The sequence below is a fragment of the Balaenoptera borealis genome (assembly GCF_965194805.1).
Source record: "Balaenoptera borealis genome assembly, chromosome: 9".
Lineage (NCBI taxonomy): Eukaryota > Metazoa > Chordata > Mammalia > Artiodactyla > Balaenopteridae > Balaenoptera > Balaenoptera borealis.
In genome coordinates, this window is record NC_138873.1 from 37,907,067 (window position 1) to 37,928,058 (window position 20,992).

The window sequence follows — 20,992 nt, forward strand, 5'->3', positions numbered from 1 at the left end:
AGAAAGATACAGACATATATCTTCGAAGGCCAAAAGAGAAAGCAATACAAGTAACTGAAACAAGAGGAACATCGTTGGCTAGGGAATACCTGCTCTGAACTTACTTTGGTATCGTGGTTATAATGGACCCACTAAATGATGATGATGATTAATGAAAAGCCTTTAGAGTATCTTTAGAGAAAAAAGGGGGAGCAAAAAATAGGAAGAACTAAAGCTTTACTGTTTTTATGGTGATAACTTGGCAGACTATCTCTTCCCAAAAGTGTGTATTTTGACTTGACTTCCATTTCCTGGTATATGAGATTGAATTAAAATAAAAGTTCATATTCACTATATATCACAACAGTGATATATAAAAAAGAGGCTAGCTAGATGAAAATCTAAGTATAATAACAGAAAGGTCAAGGTTTCCATGACTGTTTATTATTAAAAAGACAAAATAAAAGCAGCGGGGGGACTTGAATGCTTTCATATGCTTAATAATTAAATCGTTACCAATATCACATAAATAAAACTTTGCACTGTGAAAAATAATCTAGTAAAAGTGGTTTTCTTCAAAACTTTTTAAAAACTGAAAGATTATTAACTAACATAAGTGAAATGAAATAATTTATAATTTTTCTACTTCCAAAATAATTCAGAACCCAGCAACCCTAATCTGATTTCACTTATTTAAAAAAGCTGGGCTTCCCTGGTGGCACAGTGGTTAAGAATCCGCCTGCCAAGGCAGGGCACACGGGTTCCATCCCTGGTCCAGGAAGATCCCACATGCCACGGAGCAACTAAGCCCGTGTGCCACAACTACTGAGCCTGTGCTCTAGAGCCTGTGAGCCACAACTACTGAGCCCACGCACCACAACTACTGAGGCTGGCGCACCTAGAGCCTGTGCTCTGCAACAAGAGAAGCCACTGCAATGAGAAGCCCGCGCACTGCAACGAAGAGTAGCCCCCGCTCGCCACAACTAGAGAAAGCCCATGTGCAGCAACAAGGACCCAACGCAGCCAAAAATAAACAAACAAATAAATAATAATAATAATTAAAAAAGCTGCTGGCCCATAAAGACAGACAGTTTTTGAGAAAAGATGCATAGCCATTGATGAAAGAAGAAAAATGTATTATATGTAACATGTGTAAGAGCTCACTCATCTATCCTGATTCCTCTGAGGACAATCTCCATATCTTTCTTCTTTATTTACTATGGTTTTGTCCACATATCAGAACTATAAATATACAGATGTAAATATGTGAATTTGTAGCCAATTTAGTATCGATATAATTATTTCCCAAATTCTTGAATCTATTTGATGGATATCATCCTTATATTCCTATGTACCTCTACAAAAGAGCTTATAAGATGTGCTTTTTAAAAATTATTCCTCCCCATGTAAGGATATAATAGCCAAACCTTTATAATTTTCTAATTATTAACAATAGGCTACAGGAGCAATAAAAATAAATTGTGAAATCAAATATTTTAGTGGGATATAAAGAAAGAGCAGCATATAAAGAATAGACAATTCACAGAATAGAGGTATACAGGGTAAAGGGTGTATGAGATTTATAACATCATCTATGCTTAAGTCTTTTATATTTTTAATAGACCTTGCAGCCCTACAAATTTAATATGATTGGAGAAGTTGAAAATGTTCAGATAGTACAATAAAGTGGCTGAAGTGCAGGAAACAATTCTGTGAGTAAAAGAGGAAAGAAGAAATTACTTGCGACACTGAAATACTGAAGAAAATAATGTCGTTAAGTAGTCCTTAAATTGCAGTTTGAATACCAAACCAAAACAATACATGGAACTTAAAATAGTTCTTTCTCTATTCATTAGCAGCATTTTCAGGTTCTCACTCTAGGAAATTGTTTGCTGATTTACCTGGAATTTGATTATGCAGAGAAACATAATTTTCTTAATAGGCATGACATTATAAATCATACTAGCATAGCCTCCTATTGTATCATTCCAAACATTTATGCTTTATACTTTATAAGCCTTTTTTCTACCTACTCTTGGTGGATAGAGTAAGCCTTAAAATCCCGATTTTATAGATTAAAAAACTCAAATAAATTAATTGCTCCCATGTAACCCACATGTAAGTGTGCATGAATCAATAAAATTCTAAAAGGGAGAAAAAAAAATGTATAGTCATAGTTGGGGCTGCTGATAGGATCTAACAAGGGGGCACAGAAAGTCAAGTATTTCTAAGAAACGGGGCCCCAGTCCTCATCAGGGTGCTGTTTCTTTCCTAACTACAGAGCCAGCAAGATGTTTCAAATCTATAACCTCAGGAATTCCATGAAAGCTGCATTGTGTACTAGCTAATAGCTGAATTTGTCTACACTACAACAACACTACAGACCAATAAAGATCTGTTCAGGGAAAAGTGGGAACACTCATAGAGCCAAACAAATAGAGTTTGTGAACCTGTCTCAATGAATTTTTTGTAGACTTCAAGGAATCTGAAATTTAAAAGCTAGATATTCTTTACTGTTGCCCTTTCAGCTCTGAAATAAGAAGTAATCAGTCTGATATTCAGCAGCATGTGAACAGAAACATAGCATGCAGAAACATGGCAAAGCAGAAGGCAGAAGGCAGAATTTGGTCAGACATCATTTGTGGTTCAAGGTTTCAGTGACATGTTAGTTTGTAGGAATTGGCAATTAACAGCAGGCTACACTTGTGGCTTTAGTATTTCATCAGTAGTTCACCTGTGTGTGTTCTGTGTCATAACCTGTATATGATTCACTGTTGTGTGCCTTTTCATTCCTTGGAGAGGCCATGTAACTTAGAAGAAAAGGTAAAAATTCTGAAGACGCACAAACCTATGACCAATCCAAAGCTTCTACCTAATGGCAATATGATGTTCTGGAAACGTTACATAATTTCCCCAAGCATCAGTTGTCCTGTATAAAACTTAAATTCTAGTTTGAGTGACTATGCTGAAGACATATGAAAATTTATGTATATATGAAAGTTTCCATTACAGTGAATACTATCACATATTAGGCATCCTGGTATTGTTACTGTCATCATTATTTCTGGTTCAATCATTATCTAGTAAAACTTGTGCAGTATTTGGAAGAGGGGGAGGGGGAGGAGGGGGAGGAGGAGGAGGTGGGAGGAGGAGGAGGGGGAGGAGGAGGGGGGCAGGAGAGGAGGAGAGAAAGAGAAGGGAGAGAGGCTATCCTAGTGCTGGTGTGACTGATCTAGTACAAAGTAAAACATGAAGGATTTTGCCTAACTAGAGACTACTCCTTTTATGCATGTGTGCAAATGTACACCTAGAAGCCCAAAAAAGGTCCTAGATTTTAGTTCAAAACTTTTTTCCTAAACAATTCTTATTTTCCTTATTTTATTAATTGCTTCTAATATTTGTGGGAAAAGTAAAAATTAATTTAAAATTACTTCACTGCTCTATAATTTATTCACAGATCAGAAAATATGAAAAAAATGGTATTTTGATGTGGTTAAAATACAATTCTCATACAATTTTAAGTTATACAATCTTGCATCACTCAATAAAGTTTTTGCAAGTTTCATGAGAATATCTGAACTCTTAAACATTCCTACAAACCGAATTATGATATAAATAATTTCTGCTTAGGCATTTATTTGTATACACCTAGCTGCATAAAATGGTAAAATGAGGAAAACGTTGGAAACAATAATATAAAATATTCTCAAGAACTATCGAATAAAATAAGGTCATCAAATACATTTTAAAAGAAAAGATAACTAAAGATATTTTTGTACAGCAACTCTGTGTCATTGTTTCTTGCTTTATAAAACTCAAATTTATATTTTTATTCTGTATATAAAACTAACACTAAAAAGTTGAGTTTATTATGCTCTGATATACAAGCTGAGGTGAAGATTGAGTGGATGCTTAGTCATGAACAAATCTGAATCCAAGGTGATCAGTGTGAAAGAAAAGAAATTTGGGGGGAATGATGATACATTACCTAAATAATACTGAAAAGCAAACATTTTTAAAAATTTGTAAAAAATAAGTATGTTATTCTTTGCATATTAACAGTGATGTTACATATTGAAAATGAGGTAGAGTTATACAACAGTGGATAGTCTTTTTACCATAACAAGGCAGGGGGCAATGGTACAGCGGAGAAGGCATCACCAGTTAAATGATGGATGTCCCCTGAGGTCCTGTTTATTTTTACTATTTTATTAATAACTGTGAGAGTGAGTTCAAACTGGAAAATTGCCTCTGGTGGAAAAAGAATAAAATTCTTGAAGGCTTTTCCAAGTTCCATACATAGTTTTTAGTTCAGAAAAACCTTGATTATATTATGCCTTGGGAATAGGTTTTTAGATCAGATAACTAAAAGCAAGTATGCAACCTGTTGTATTGAAATTCATTCACTTTCAACCCCAATGCATCAATAGTAGCGGGGGCATGGAAGACATTACTCATGATAACAATTTCTCCTTGAAAAAAACTGTATTAGCTTCCTAAAATTGGCTGATACATTTTTTAACCGCTTCTTATCAGTGTGTCTCATTCCGACAGCAGCCAGTGTGAGCCCTCACTCTGTACTGATGCACAGGAGTGATACGAAAAAGTATATCCACGTCACTGTTCTAGACTGACCTAAAGCTATGGGGCTGAGTTTATCTTAATTTTACTAAGTTGTCAGGTAAATATCACCATGCTAGAAACCCCTCAAAATGTCCACATACTTTCCCATAACTTTGATTGAACATCCTGCATTAACATCATACTAATGAAATAATAAAAGTGATAAGAAGAACAAGAAAAAGAGAATGAGAAGAAAGAAGAAACAAAGGTTTTAGAAGAAGATAGAATAGCAACTCTGCCAAATTAAAATTTTGCCTCATTATAAATTTTTAGACCCAAACACTCAACGTGTAACTTTACATGTAAATTTAAGTATTTAAGCCCTTCATCGAACACTAACATTTCAAAACAATGACAAGAGAATTAAAATTTTACTGGACTGTGAAATAAAATTATTTAGAAAACAGCAGCTTTACTTCCAAGGGGTATCTCCTCCACACATATACCAAGTTTTCACTCCATGATACCCCCATAAAATAAATTCTAGACTAAATGAGTTTCATACATGCAATAAAACATTTCTTTTACAAAATTCCTTAAACATACATGGTACCTTTAAGAGGAAAAAGAAAAAAAGGAAAGAAAGAAATTGACTCCACTGCATTTCAGAAAATGACAGGTCTAGGCAGACAGAGGTTTAACGGTGGAGTTTAGATAACATGCTCTTGTGCATGGAGTTCCCAGATGAGTCAATGCTTCCAAAAACCACTGACAAGATGTCTACAAATACAGCACAGAGATGACCAGGAAAATGACAACTATTCCATTAAGGAGACAGCTGGGCGATCAAAAAGCATCCTGCAGCTAAAACTGTTCACAAGGTAGCTGAAGGGTCAACTTCAGACAATTTTGTGATACTGTTGCAAAGAAAGATTTATTTTGAAATAAATGGTATAGAGAATATTACACAAAAGCGGTTTTGTAATAATTACTACTCTTAGAAATGATTTCTCCATTTAGTTTCAATTTGGTTGACATGATAAAAGGACAATTATTAATGAATTTCAGAATTAAATAAATTGAAGTTGAAATCCTTTGTTCAGCCACACCATTTTTTTCCCTTTTTTAAGGATTGTTTGCAATTGTTACTTGACACACCAACTAACATAAGAAAACCCAAAGCAAGAAAGTCGTAAAGCTATCTTATCAATTTGCCACAATTATTACCGTAAAATTTAGCAAATACCCTGGAGGTGGTACCCATGTTACGTCAAGACTGTGCCTCTTCTTATTACTGTGGAATAAAGGAGGAGGGCAAAAGCAGGAGTGAGATGCCACTGATCTTAGCTGTTTTCTTGATTCAGAGGTAATAATGCATGGAGTGAGAAAGAAAAATGAATAAGAAAAGAGACCAACCCAGGAATAAAGAAGATATTTTAAAAAGAAATAAATCAATATTACTGGAACTCCAAGACAATAACGTAAAACAAAGGCTCTAGAAAATAGATGCTCTGTCAAAATTTATATTACCAAAATCATGCAAGAACTGGAAAACTTGAAAAGACCAATTACTGTAGAATAGATTGGAAAGATGATTAAACAGCTACCATTCATGAAAGTACTAGGACTAGATGATTTCATAGATGAGTTCTAGGAAACATAAATAGCTCCAATCCTACTTGAACTATTACAGATCACAGAAGGGAATCTCCCCGATTTATTTTTTGAAGTTTGCATAACTTGCAAAATATTATAAATGAAAAGCTATGAATCAATCTCATTTTTGAATAAAGATGTAACAAATGGAAATAAAAATATATCCAAAATTTTAAGAAGAAGTAGTATTACCATATTAATATAGGTTCAAAAACATTTAATAAAATACATTACCATTCTTGATAATTGAAGGAAACTATTTAAATATGGTAAAGACTATTTAATAAATACCAATAGCAATTACACAATAAATAGCAAAATACTAAAGTCTTTAAATTCAGCAACTTGACTGAGATTCCTGCAGTTGTCACTTATATTTAACTGTTTTAGAGAGTCTTATGAATACAATAAGGATATAAAATAAATACTATTAACATTAGACATAAGTGAAAAAAGTTAATTTTTTTAAAGATATCACCCAAAAAACTCAAGAGATGCTAGAAAACTTTTATTAATAAGGTAATTTGAAAATAATAAATATGCCAAAGCAACATATTTTCTCCATTTTAATAATAAGCACTTAGAAAGGGGAAAATATTCCATTCACAATTGTTATAAAACCTACAAAAGTATATAGAAATAAACTTAACAAGAAAAGTATAAAATCTACATGAAAAAAGCCTACAAAGTCTTGTTGAAAATCAAAATAATACAAGAGAAATGAAATGGCATACCAGCTTGTTGGATGGGGAACCTAAAACTCATAAAGTATCTCTTTCATAAAATTAATTTTAAAAAAAGTAATTTCAATTATAGTTCTAATAGGTTTAATTTTTTGAATTGAATATAATAATTTAAAAATTAACATTAAAGAATAGATATTGGAGGATAGCAAAAGAAAATATGAACAGATGGCAGACTTGTTTTACCATCTGTTAGAACACATTATAAACCCATTGTAGTCACTAATTGGGCAGTGACAGAGTACACAAATGAATCAGTGGACTAGAATAGAGAGCTGAGAAAAAAAATCCAGCATATATGATAATTTAATGTAAACAAATAAGATATTTCAATTATTTGGGGAAATAAATGGTGGCACAAATTGTTACCCATTGGAAGAAAATAGTGTTGGTGCCCCATTTTATATTAAATACTAAAATATGTTCCAGATGAATTAAGAGTTTACTATAAAAATTAACAATAAATATCTTAGAAGAAAATATAGGAGATTAAATGTGTAGCTGAGAGTGGGTATATCTTTATTACCAAGACAGGAGACTCAGAATCTATAAATATTTTACTAGATAAGAATTTTAAAAAATTATTTTGGCCAAAGAGACCAATATAAAAACACATAGCATATGAGAGATTTGAGGAAATTTTCAATACACATTGAAGAATGATGGGTTAATTTCTATAATATTAAAACAACTTAATGTCTCTAAATACAAACTAAAAAGGACAAGATAAACATCTCAAAAATTGTGCAAAGATTTGGACATTCTACACATTGTAAATTGATTTAACATGTTCAAAGAACGATGCAGCCTTATATAATTAAATAGAAAATGTTGATGGTAAGTAAAAGAAAAAAATGTATAACATTATACTAGATTTAAAAAAAATGTGTGGACACTGAAAAATAGGAAAATAGATTTTAAAAAACGATAACAGTGCAATTATCTCTGGTTATCAGCATTTTGAATATGTTTTGGTTTCATTTTTATACATTCTTAATTGCTTTTCTGTACCCAAATACCCTTGTCTTTAGTCTTCTCAAGGTTAGTAACTGGCATTACATTCCCTCAGTTGTTATTATTCAAGTGTAAAGGTAGAATAATTGTCAGCTTGGTAGAGAATTTACTAAATATTACTAAATATATAAAGTATAAATACATATGCATTTGACACTATTACATTTTGATTGGGACCGTTTCAGAAGCAGCCTTCATGCCAGAGATCTGTGGTTATTTGAACCTTTATTGCTAGTGATTTCTTGACTGTTATACCTGCAACACCTGGCAATGAAATCCCTGTAGAGGTGGTCACTGAAATTAAGATGATTCCTGATTCCTGGTTGTATATAATTTAACATCAAAACCCCCAGGTTTTAATATCTATTAAAGATATATATATATATATATATATATATATATAGAGAGAGAGAGAGAGAGAGAGAGAGAGAGAGAGAGAGAGAGAGAACTTTCATATTGTAACATCTTTCTGTGACCTATTACTTACTGCCTATATACTGCCTGTCTTCCCCATAAGAGCTTGGATTTGGTCTTTTCAGTGTTGAATCCACAGTGTCTAGAAGAGTGTCTGGCACAGAGTAAGTGCTAGTAAATATTTGTATAGTGAAAGAATAAAGAATTACTTTTATTAGTTTTGTCAGAAAATAAATCTAGAAAGTTTTCTTGTGTGTTTGTTTTGGAAAAGTTTGTCAGTTCACACATTTAGTCTTAAAATTATGTGCATCCAATGTTTAAGTTCATCAGGACCTCAAGATAAAACTACCTAATGCATAAGGAAAGCATTACTATTCCCAGGATTGGGATGAAGGAGAGCAGAATATGACACCCCAAAATACGCCACTTTGGCATATTGATTATTTTGAATTAGTTATTCGAGAAAAAGCCGGTGCAAGAGGAACCCTCCTTTGTCCCCTTGAAAGCAGGAAATAAATCTCCCATGTGAAAGGTACCCCCTATACCAGGACAAAGAGGGACATTCTTATCACCAGAGATAGGGAATTTACGGCCAAGAAGGCTGTATAAACAAACCTTGTTACTTCCTCACTAATTTACTACCCCAACGCAAAACTTCTTTGCCTTATCAATTCTTCACAAATGCATTGTTTCTTTCTCTAAAAGGCATAAAAACTGCCTGCTTTGGTCACTTCTTTGAGTCTCATATTTTTAATGGATTCCTATAGGTAGAAAATTAAATTTAGCTTTCTCCTGTTAACCCATAATTTAATTATTAAACCAGCCAAAGAACCTAGAAGGGAAGAAGGGAAAAGTTTTCCTTCCCTACAGAGACAAGAGAGATTTTTCTTGTGAGTCTGTTGACAGCAATGCTTTCAACAAAATCTTTACAATGAATAAAGGTCGTAAGTCTGTTTCTCATAAAATCACTTAATGTAGGTTAATTGACATATTGCTAAAACGCAACTCAGGAGTAAAAAATATCCTGCGAACGGCAGTGATTTTGAGGTTTTCCTGAAAAGCACTAGGCATGCAGATAATCTATAATACTGGCTAACTGGAGGCCCATGGACTTTAATGGACAGTCCGCTGGTGGTTAGAATGATACCAGGAAGCTGAGAAGTAGACAAGACTTGTACTTGACTAAACCACACACCTAGGCACACAGGTAGGCTAATGACGTTCAACAGCAGAATCGTGGTTCTCCGCTACAGAAAATATCGGGTTTACCCTTACAGACAAAAGGACAATTTACGTCCTACAAAATCTACACCATAAAAATTTGCTGCATTTCGTTGTAAACTAGACAATTGTTTTGGGTATACGTACTCAAACTGCTTCTTTAGTCATTAAAAAGAAAAACCAAAAAATAAACAAAAAAACACCCCAGAATGCCAAGACACTGGCTGGTAAACCTTGCAAAATAAACTGGTTATAAAATGTACACATAAGTAATTATATGACATTATGCATAAGGTAACTATATATAGGCTTGTGAAGTATTTGGAGGTTTCTCCCCCAAATGCTGACTGTAATTTTAGAAAAATAGAACTGTTACTACATTTTTGGTACTAATTTAAACATACCAGGTGTCTAATAAAGGCACTCAGTAAAGGCACTCTTAGTTTAGGATGATAAAATCATGTCATCTACATATTAGATAATATTTACTATTTTTATCTAAAAGTGGTATCAAGTTATTAGGGAGCAGTTTACAAAGGGTCTGAGACATAGCCCTATCTGGTCACACCCATGTAACTAATAAGACAATGAAAGTTTAGAACTGAATTCTTAAAATTTTCCCCCAAATTATTCATCTTGCTTTAATCATTGCCTTGTCAAATGACTCCACCATTGCCCCGTCTCTTCTTGAAGACATCTACAAACATATCTGTCTTTTCATTTCTCCTTCCCCACCATGTTGCTAGCCATTTAGGACCAGTACCTATATAAAACCCTTTAATTGTCTACAGAATGTCTTATATAAACAATTTAGCACGGTCAAGTATTTTCTTCACAATCTGGTCCCTATCTACATATTTAGCTTTACTTTTAATCAGTCCAGCCTCTGTGTAGCAGCCATGTGTACCTGATATAAATCAATAAAAATACAATTATATATTTAAACACCTCCATGTTTTCACTTCTGTTACCTTTGCCTGAAACTCTCCCCTCTTCCTGTCTTTTCCATGATATACTACTGATACTTTAAGTCTTAGTTCATGTGTCATTTTGTCTATGAAGCATCTCCTGAACCTTTCCAGCCCCCAGGTTTACTTACCCAACCTGTTCTGGGGATCTTGTGATATCCTTTACATACTTCTCTCATAGTATTTATGAAAAGCATTGTGTTTACATGGTTACAGGCTTCTTTCCCCCTCTATTAAAATGTAAACATTTGGAGGCTTTGTTTTTATGGTATGCCTTTTGCATAGCATAGTGCTTACCATATAATAGACAATCAATTAATGGCTTTTTCAAGGGTGAAGAGATTCAGTCATTGGATTTCCACACCTTTGTATAACAAAGCCGCCTGCTCAGATCTCACTGAAAAAAGGAAATGATTCCAAAGTAACATATGTTTAATGCACTTTAATAGTTATTGTTCCACTTTAGATTCAAAAGGGCAAACTGAGCAAAAATAGCAGCCTGTACAGTACTGCTAAAATTATTAGCAATAAAACATCAGCAGCAGAGCTATTTCTGCCAATTGCTGGAAGAGGAAGACCAGACATTTAAGTGCTGACTAATAAGCAGAGTGGAGCAACTGGCAGTCCAAAATGTATACGGAGGGGCAGTAGACACAAAGGAAGCTGAACTACTAGGCAGAATTCTTTATAATCTGAGACTTGAGGAAGGAACATGTGAACAAAGGGGAGTGTAAACGTGGGCTGGAAAACAGAGATAGTTCCTCCACCACCTTTAGAACCAGACAAACATTTAATCCCCTAGAGAAAATATGAGATTTTTTAATAAGTAAATAAACAGTTATACTACCTAATAACTATTAAATGAAATGATCTGGGGATAACAAAGTCAAATGTTCAAAAGCATAGAAAATCATCAAAATGATAGATACATACAAAGTCCAGAGTTGAAGGTATTCGTGCTTTCAAATCAAAAGGGCCTACAAAATTTTCAGTTAGGTCCACACTTAGACACCTCATTTGGAAATGGTAAGACAACACGTATGAAATGAATATTTCAAGAATTTTAAAAAAGTTATCTACGAATGAAGAACAGATCAATATCAGACTTCCCATGAGTAACATTGCTTCCTAGAATACAATTGAACAATTACTTCAGTGCTTGAAGGAAAATTGATTCTCACCCCTGAATTCGTCCTCTAGTAAACCTATTACTCAAGTGTAAAGATAGAATAAACTCAGAAAGCTTACCTCGTGAACATGTTTTTTGAGGAATTTGGGTGAAGAGTATCATAAAGAAAATACATAGGATCTAAGAAAGCTTGAATCTAACTCAGAGGGGTGCAGAGCAGGGAAGATGTATGTGTAATAGGCCTGGAGATTCACCAATTTAGACAGGAGAGGATAGGGTACTGAATATATATATATATATATATATATATATATATATATATATATATATATATATATATATATATATATATATATATATATATATATATATATATATATATTATATATATATATATATATATATATATATATATATATATATATATATATATATATATATATATATATATATATATATATATATATATATATATTATATATATATATATATATATATATATATATATATATATATATATATATATATATATATATATATATATATATATATATATATATATATATATATATATATATATATATATATATATATATATATATATATATATATATATATATATATATATATATATATATATATATATATATATATATATATATATATATATATATATATATATATATATATATATATATATATATATATATATATATATATATATATATATATATATATATATATATATATATATATATATATATATATATATATATATATATATATATATATATATATATATATATATATATATATATATAAATCTCACGTCTCCTCTCAACATTTTTTTCCAAAATTATTAGATGACTTACAAATAGGAACTTAGATTGTTAAAATGTAATTACTTATATTTGCCACATTCTATAAATCTTTAGTCACAGTCTAACACCAGAATGTGAGCACAAAGTTATCTTCTTGTAGAAGAAATGGCCCACAATTCCCTAAGGGAATGCATCCTTTTGAGAATAAATTGCATTCACCATGTTGCATTATTACATTTATTTTAGGACTACAGGCTAAATCCATAAAACTTGTAATGATTTTTTTTTTTTTCCCCTTCCAGGCTTATGGGAAAGACTTAGTTTCACGATTACTCTAAGTCATTAGAAGCAATGTTAATTTACTACTATCTCAAGTCTTTTCATCTGTAATCTACATTGATTTTCTGTCCTGAACAGAAAGTGTGCATTTTTAATGCTTTAGCTGCAATACATTTTCTTTTGGGTAGTTTTTTTCCTGCAAAAAGTGAATAAAAAGACTCAAAACAACTGCTTAAGCATAGATTAATAATTTCCTAGACATGACTGAAAGAGGACACAAATTTTTAGGGAGGTAACGTTACTAGAGTGAAAGAAGCACATGACCTGGAAATAGGGCCCAGAACCTACTTCTCATTTATTGCTGTTGGTTATAGTCTCCATGGGGACCTGAGCTCCTTGAACACTTAAAATTCAAATCATGGCTGATTATCAGTACATAGTAAATTCCAAAAATGTAGAGTCTGGTTTTTTTTTTTTTCCGTCACACAAAATTGAGTTTGTGACTATTTGCTTTTACAGACCCTCTGAAGAGTCTATACATTTCCCGAATCACCGTAACAGAATGTTTTCACAAAATAGGTCTTAGCTTTGTTTTCTGGTGCTCCAGGCACCTTGTGGCCCTCAAGACTTGCCCAGGATGACATGGGGATCCTTTCCTTTTAGTATACTGGCTCAAGGAAAAGCAAAATCAAGGAAGTCAATGCAGGTGGTGATTTGTCTGAAGCTGTCTCATTACTGTCTCTCTATGCTGTGCCCTCCCTCCATGGAGAGAAGGATGTGTGTCAATTCACAAAGCAATACTCATTGACAAGCACATATTAATACTTTAAAAAAATAATTGTAGAAAAACAAACAAAAAACCAAAAAAGAGTGGCCCAATTGAGGAACAAAACTTTAGTGCTCAGCAACAATCTGAAATCATCCATCTAAAACTTTAATATGCAAACTAAAAGTAGTATTCAATTCTTCATTATTTTGGAAGAATGAGTAGGGGTCTAATGACAGTCTAATAGTTCATTATTTTTAAAACCCAAGGAATGAAGATTCACGAACAATGGCTTTTCTTTCTAACCATCACAGCCCTGCTTCCTGAAATTAGCTTTAACCACGTTATTTTAATCTCTTGATTTTTCGGTAACAAAACAGGAAGCCAATCCCAATTTTTCCCACTCATTTAATTTTGGATTAGCTATTGTAGTTTTTCATGGAAAAACTCTGCAATAGGTACAATAATATACACACATACATACATATTTTTGGTATATAATATGGGTGTTTTTTCAGTTACATAGAAACAAACTCTCCCATCAGTTATTTGAAGCTCTTTGCAAATAAATGTGGAAAGAGATACTTTTGTTCTTAATTAATATATATATATATTATACATAATTATATATATTATATATTATATATATAATATATATATAATTTATATATATTAGATGTAAATTATGTTATATATGCATATGTACATATGCATACATATGAATTACCATTATTAAAATGCTGATTGCCATAAGAAAATTTTTTTAAATACCATTCTAATTCACTATTTCTGGAACTTAAGGATTCCCTATGATATTGTTCTTCTGCAAAAATATCCATCACTGAAGGTTTTGTGTTCTTAATTCTTGAGATATAAGGTCATTTCCTCACTAAATACAGAGCTAAAAACATAATCCTTCATATAGGGATGGCAGAGCACAATTTAAAATCTAAATGATCTTCAAACTGCAAATGCCATGATGGATTTTGGACTTGCCAATAACTTAACAAAACCTGTTTTCATTTGTCAGATAAATTGTGGCCCTCTGAGCTGTGCACCTAAAAGACAGTTCAGTACAGTGGTTAAGAGCAGGGGTTTGTTTAAGAGCATGGGTCCACATCCTGACTCTGCTATTTCCTAGTCATATGAGTTTGAACAAAAATTTTATAAAGTTATTGTGAGTTCTGTAGGATTTGTAGAGGAAGGTGTCTAGTAGAATCTGTGGATAGTAATAGAAGTGGTAAGAAAAAAAGAAACATGATTCTTATAAATATTACTGTGATTTTGGTATGCCGTCCTTTTCTCTGTTTTTATGAAATCTGAGTAATGGATTTTTAGCTATTTTGAATTTATTTCTAGTTTTGGGATGAGTTTCATCGACCAAGCCAGTGGTTCCAAGCTCTATAAATTATTCTTTTTTCTTTCAAAAATAACTTGGTTAAATAGAGAGAAATAAAGCAAGGGAGGGAGGGAAGGAAGGAAGGAGAAGGACAAAAGGAAAGAAGGAAGGAAGGAAGGAAAGAAGGAAGGGAGGGAGGAAGGAATGGAGGGAGGGAAAAAAAAAAAAGAGAGTTATGGCAACATGTCTTGTGGCAATATCACCAAACAAATTGCTGTGCCTTCACCAGGTAGGAACCTACACACACCTCAGATTATTTTAGACAGTTTAAAGCAGTACAACTCATTAACATTTTTGGTCATTAACTAATAACCACTGGATATCTCAAATCATGTTCTGCTTGCCCATGTCTTTAGCCCAAATGAAGATGCATTTGGCAATTCCATTTATGACATAAGGTAATTCTTTCATGGGAGCCATTTGTATGCATTTATGTATGAATTATTCCACCAGAATTAATCTGGCCTTTTCTTTGGGACTCTCTATGCTATAGAGAATTATACAGTACAGATAATTTCTATGGATTCTTGCTTCAGATTTCCTTTGCTTGGAATTGAAAGCAGCTATTTAATTTTACTTCAACATATTATATTCTTTGAAATGACAGAGGCCCTCAAAGGGTACTAACGAGTTCTTGTCCTAATTAACTGTTTTAAATTTTAAAATTTTTCTTCTTTGCTCTTATGAAATAGAAGACTAGTAGAGGAAAAAACTCATTACCAGTGCTCTTTAAATTTTATTGGTTGCTACTGTGCTCAGTGTTTCAGAGGATGTCCACATGCTTTTTTTTGGGGGGGGGTAGTTTTCAATTAAACAGAATAAAATGTCCCATCAATAAACTGAAACTCTTTACAAATAGCAAATGTGGAAAGGGATACTTTTACCTTAGACTCTATTTCAGGGCATATGCCTTTTTGTTTTAGCAAAATAAGCCCTAAGGATAATGAAGACATCATTACACTTTTCAAAATGAAATTTAAAGCAATAGAAGATACCACGAAGGGAAAGGGAGTTAATTTTAATAAGAGAAAAGTAATAAAAATCAAAATGAAATTGATATTTAAAGGGTAAATCACTTTACTATGTGATCCAAATATAAAAATTGTTATGATAAACACTAAGACTCCATGGAAAAAAATGAGCAAACACAAAATGACAGTCCCTCAAAAAGGAAATAAAAATGGTTAATGAATATATGAAAAAGCCCAACTCAGTAAAATAAGAAATGCAATAAAAAATGACACTTTTTCTCCTAGTAGATTAAAAAATATGAGAACAGATAACATTCAGGGTTAGCAAGAGGGCAGAGAAATACACTCTGCTGTACATTGGTGGTAGGATAATTCAATAAAAGGATTTTGGATTGGTAATTATCAATTATATACCAAAAGACTTAAAATTGTTCATATTATTTAGTTATATCTAGGTATTTCTCCTAAGGAATGAAATCAGAAATGAAGATGAGGGTATTTTTTTATGGAGATGATTATAGGGAAATGTGTATCATAAAAACATAAAAATAGTATAATATATAATAATATATAACATACCATAAGATACAGCATATATTATGTTTCATAGTAGAATATATAATAATAGTGTAAAAGGTTAAATGAACAATGAAGTAGCCATATGAATTCCAAAATTGATGTCACATTAAATTAAAAAATTAATGCACGAGATGTAGCATAATCAGATACATTTCAGTTGCACATAGGTGACGGAAATGTGCAAAAATATCAATAAGTTTCACTTGTGAAATTATGAAAGTGCTTATCTCTATTTTGATACTAAATTGTTTTCTATTTCAATATAAAATGGCAAATATAGAAATCATAAAGGCTTACATTCTTAGGGGAGAGGAAAAGAAATTTCATGGTTAATATTTAAGTCTCCAGAGTACAGAGAGCCTATGGAAATTTCTTACGTGCAGCAGTACAGTGTTGTTAGTTACAGCTTGTCTCCAATGATGCATCTTCCTGCTAAACCCAGATCCTTCACTGACCAGAATTTCTGTCATCTATGATTCCATTCAAGTTTCTTTTAATTAGAATTCCTTTTATCAGACTTCCCTGGTGGTACAGTGGTTAAGAATCCTCCTGCCAATGCAGGGGACATGGGTTCGAGCCTTGGTCCAGGAAGATCCCACATGCCACGGAGCAACTAAACCTGTGCGCTGCAACTACTGAGCCTGCGCTCTAGAGACTGTGTGCCACAACTACTGATCCCACACGCCACAACTACGGAAGCCCACGTGCCTAGAGCCCATGCTCCACAACCACAACAAGAGAAGCCACCACAGTGAGAAGCCTGTGCACTGCAATGAAGAGTAGCCCCCACTCGCCGCAACTAGAGAAAGCTCACGCGCAGCAACGAAGACCCAACGCAGCCAAAAAATAAAAATTTCTTTTATCATCTTTAGGCAAACTGAAAATTTTTGACTCCATTTTTATGGCAAATTCTCTATTTTCCTGAATCAACTTTTGACCTTCAACACGACATCATGCCACTAGATTCCATGAATTTGGTATACAGAAATGGTTTGTTATACAGAAATTACAGAGAAATAGATAACTAGAACAGAAATTGAGTGGTACTGTAACACAAACCTAAAACACACAGCATTAATTTTGAGACAAGGTAGCAGCTGGAGACCAGAAGGGCAGTGAGAAGAATCAGTGAAAACAGGAAAAACAGTAAAGAAATTGTTTTTGAGGACTGGAGAAAAGAGGACTCACGATAATTATTATTGGAACAATAAGCTTAACTATTGCCTGAAATAATTTTGAAGATAGAAAATATACCTATAAACTTGTGGATCTGGCTAAAGGGATATCCAAGCAAACACTTGACAGTGTTATTTGTAATCTTTTAGCCATACATAACATGGTATTATAAGAGAGATGAGCTAAAGAAAGAACAATTCAGTTTTCAAGTAGAATTTAGAGGATATATTGCTAACTCAAGACTTTCTGGGTTGGAAAATAAAAGTTTCACATTTACAGCATCTCCAGCTGGCAAAAGATTTTCCAAGTAAGACACTGTTTCAAGAAAAAGAACAGATTAAGGATTCTGTCTGCAAGACAAGATCAAATCAAAGATGTAGCGCTAAGACACAGTGTTAAGACCTCAGAAAGATTTCAGAGATCCTCTCAATTATATAAAAATTCTACATCTTAAATGTGTCCCACAGTATCCTTACTCTTATGTAATACTAGAGAGAGTGTCCTGTCTTGAAAACACAGGACACTCTCTCTAGTGGGTATGTATTTTATTTAAGAGGATTGATAGGGACCGAATAAAGGGACAAAGTAGGTGATTAAACAGTTAATCCCACTAGGGGATTGTAAGTAGAGAAAAAAGTATGGGAGACCCCCATAAGTTAATGATCATTCAAGAAAGCAGGTTTGCTTAACCACAAAACCATGGAGGCTTGCTTAGCAACAAAACCATGCAATAGAAGCATGAGACATGCCCCCAAACAATAAACAATGGTGGCATGAGACCCACATCCCGCCCAGTGAGCTCAGTAGGTTAATGATTCCTAGGACACGCTCCTCTGCACTCACTAAAAACAAAAATATAAAGAAAAGGTAACATTGTACTAAAACCCAAGATGATTTACCATTTTTAGCATATGTTACCACCTTTTTTGCTCATTTCCATTGCACCACTGACAGTCCTGGCTTGACCAGGTAGGGACAAGAAAACTCCCCCACACAACATGGAGGAGGAGTTGATGATAGAAGCTTGCCATCTACTCGAGAATGAGGAAGAAGGTGGTCTTCTCCCTCCCCACTTTTCCTTTGATTATAAAACTGTAGCGCACTAGGTTCGTGGCATGGCACCCTCTCGCCCACTTGCTTGTAAGCTTCACAAGTCTCCCATTCTAATAAATCACTTCTATTTATCAATTTGCCTCTCACTGAATTCTTTCTGCACTGAGACATAAAGAACCAGAGCTCCTCGGAGCCCCCCACCCCCAGAATGCCACATAGTGGTTTCGGGATGGGATTATAATTTGGTACACAGAAATATCACACAAAAAAATTTAAGAGTTGTAGCAGCTTAAAATAAAAGTGGCGGAAAGAGTTCAACCAATAGCTTACAACACCATGCTCTATTTTAAATTGCCTATCAGCCTATTTCTAGTATATACAGTTCAGTATTATTTTCAAATGATAATAAGCATAAAAATATTATAGCTAACATTTACTGAGCACTTTTTAAATACCAAGCATTGTGCCGAGATCATTTATAGAATATCCCACTTACTCCTCAAAAAAACCCCAAAAACAAACACAAAAAACCTTTTAAACTGTTCAAACATTTTGATCCACACCTAGATTTTCATTCCAGGAACTTTATCACAAAAAGAGATGACATATTTATATGGTGATATTCAGAGCAACATTATTTATTAGAATAAAATCATGGAGAAGCCTCAAAGTCTAATGAAAGAGGAAAGTTAAATTGAGAATCTTTCACATGATGGCTTATAATGTATCAACTGAAGCATATGAGTCGCTATAACTATTGCTTTCATTTTTAATGTAAAAAATCTAAGGATTGGTCAGGTTATGCTGTCCAAAGTCACACAGAAATTGGTAGATGAAAGATTTCAACCCTGGAATTATGACTTCAGAAAACCCACTCCCGAGCACTGTACCACCTTCCTTATATTGGATCAAATTACAATTTATAAAAGAAAGTAAACACTACTATCATATCTTATGCATTGAGAAACTTCACTCTGCAACAGAACACATCCTACTTGTAATCTTGTGAAAAGTATTACAAGATTTACAGGGAAACACACCCTTAGAGGTGACATACACTCATTTCTGGGTATGTTCCCAGAGGAGAAGACTATGGGCTTCTGACTCAGCCTTAGCCAGACAGTGGATATCTTGATCCCAGCTGCCACCACATTGCCTGTTTCAGTGCCAATGAGCTTAATCTGGGTCCCAGATGACAGAGAGAGAACAGGTCATAGGAGGGCATCTTTTATGTTAAGGAGGCTTTCGTGAAACCCGAGAAGGCCTGCTGGTTTGTGTTGAATAAGGCAGATCTTTAGCTACACCGTCTTATATAAATGCCTGTACCAAACTTTTGCTTTATAACTTAAAATAAATGCCTATGGATTTTTGCTTTGTCAAAAACAGAAGAAATAGAAAAAAATGATGACACTAAAAAAATCGACATTAATGAAGAGCTATAGCTGAGATCTGAGGCACATACAAGAGTAAAAAATCTTAAGTTATGGTTCCCATAGCAACTGCAACACAGTTGCATTTCACTTTTATGTTAAGTACGTTTAACTTGAGTGGGAATGCAAAATACTTCCTCTGAGCCAAAAAGAGAATTATGGAGAACACAGAGACCATGTTCCAGACTATTCTGGCTTTCAAGTATGTCAAATATTAACCCTAATATGTATTAACATTTTCCCATCAATACTATATGTTCATTTGTATTAATTTTAAACTACCTTTATTCAATTCATAAAATATAATTATTTAAAATGGGAAGAAGTCCCATTAAAATCTGTTAAATCAGAAACCATGACTTTACAATTCGTACATATAGCGGCACTGTCCTGTTTGTAATTACAAGAGAATATTGGCTGAAAGTACAATTTATGAAAATACAATTTGATTCCATTCACTGCCAAGTGTTTTAAGCTTGACATTTTTAATTACTGTAGATATAATCTGAAACTATATAAACAAACACATGGTGCTTTAAGCAAAGGATATACATAACATTTTTCAAGACATTTGTAGTTTGCATATTTTTCTCTATTTCAATAATAAAAAGCAGGAAGGGTACTTACTCCTGTTATGTAACGAGGTCTATATTGAATAGTTCCAAATAAACCAAGAATGACGATAATAATATGTACAAAATTTGCCAGGATAGGTGCCCACTGATATCCAAGGAAGTCAAATATTTGCCTCTCCAGCACACAAACCTAGAATAGCAAAACAGGATATATAGATAAGCACAGTGATGAGAGAAAATAAAGGATCACACTGAC

The 20,992-nt window shown here is 33.2% G+C and overlaps 1 protein-coding gene across 11 annotated transcripts in view; it reads right to left on the reverse strand.

Moving 5' to 3' along the window:
- The window catches only part of NKAIN2 (sodium/potassium transporting ATPase interacting 2), a gene marked incomplete at its 3' end in the record, with an annotated part of 1,018,208 nt that overhangs the window by 504,379 nt on the left and 492,837 nt on the right, over window positions 1-20,992 (reverse strand). For all 11 annotated transcript variants that reach the window (XM_082406283.1, XM_082406281.1, XM_082406282.1 and 8 more), the window contains one exon: window positions 20,789-20,926. In XM_082406283.1, coding sequence (XP_082262409.1) covers window positions 20,789-20,926 — 138 coding nt within the window. The remainder of the gene's footprint in view (window positions 1-20,788; window positions 20,927-20,992) is intronic.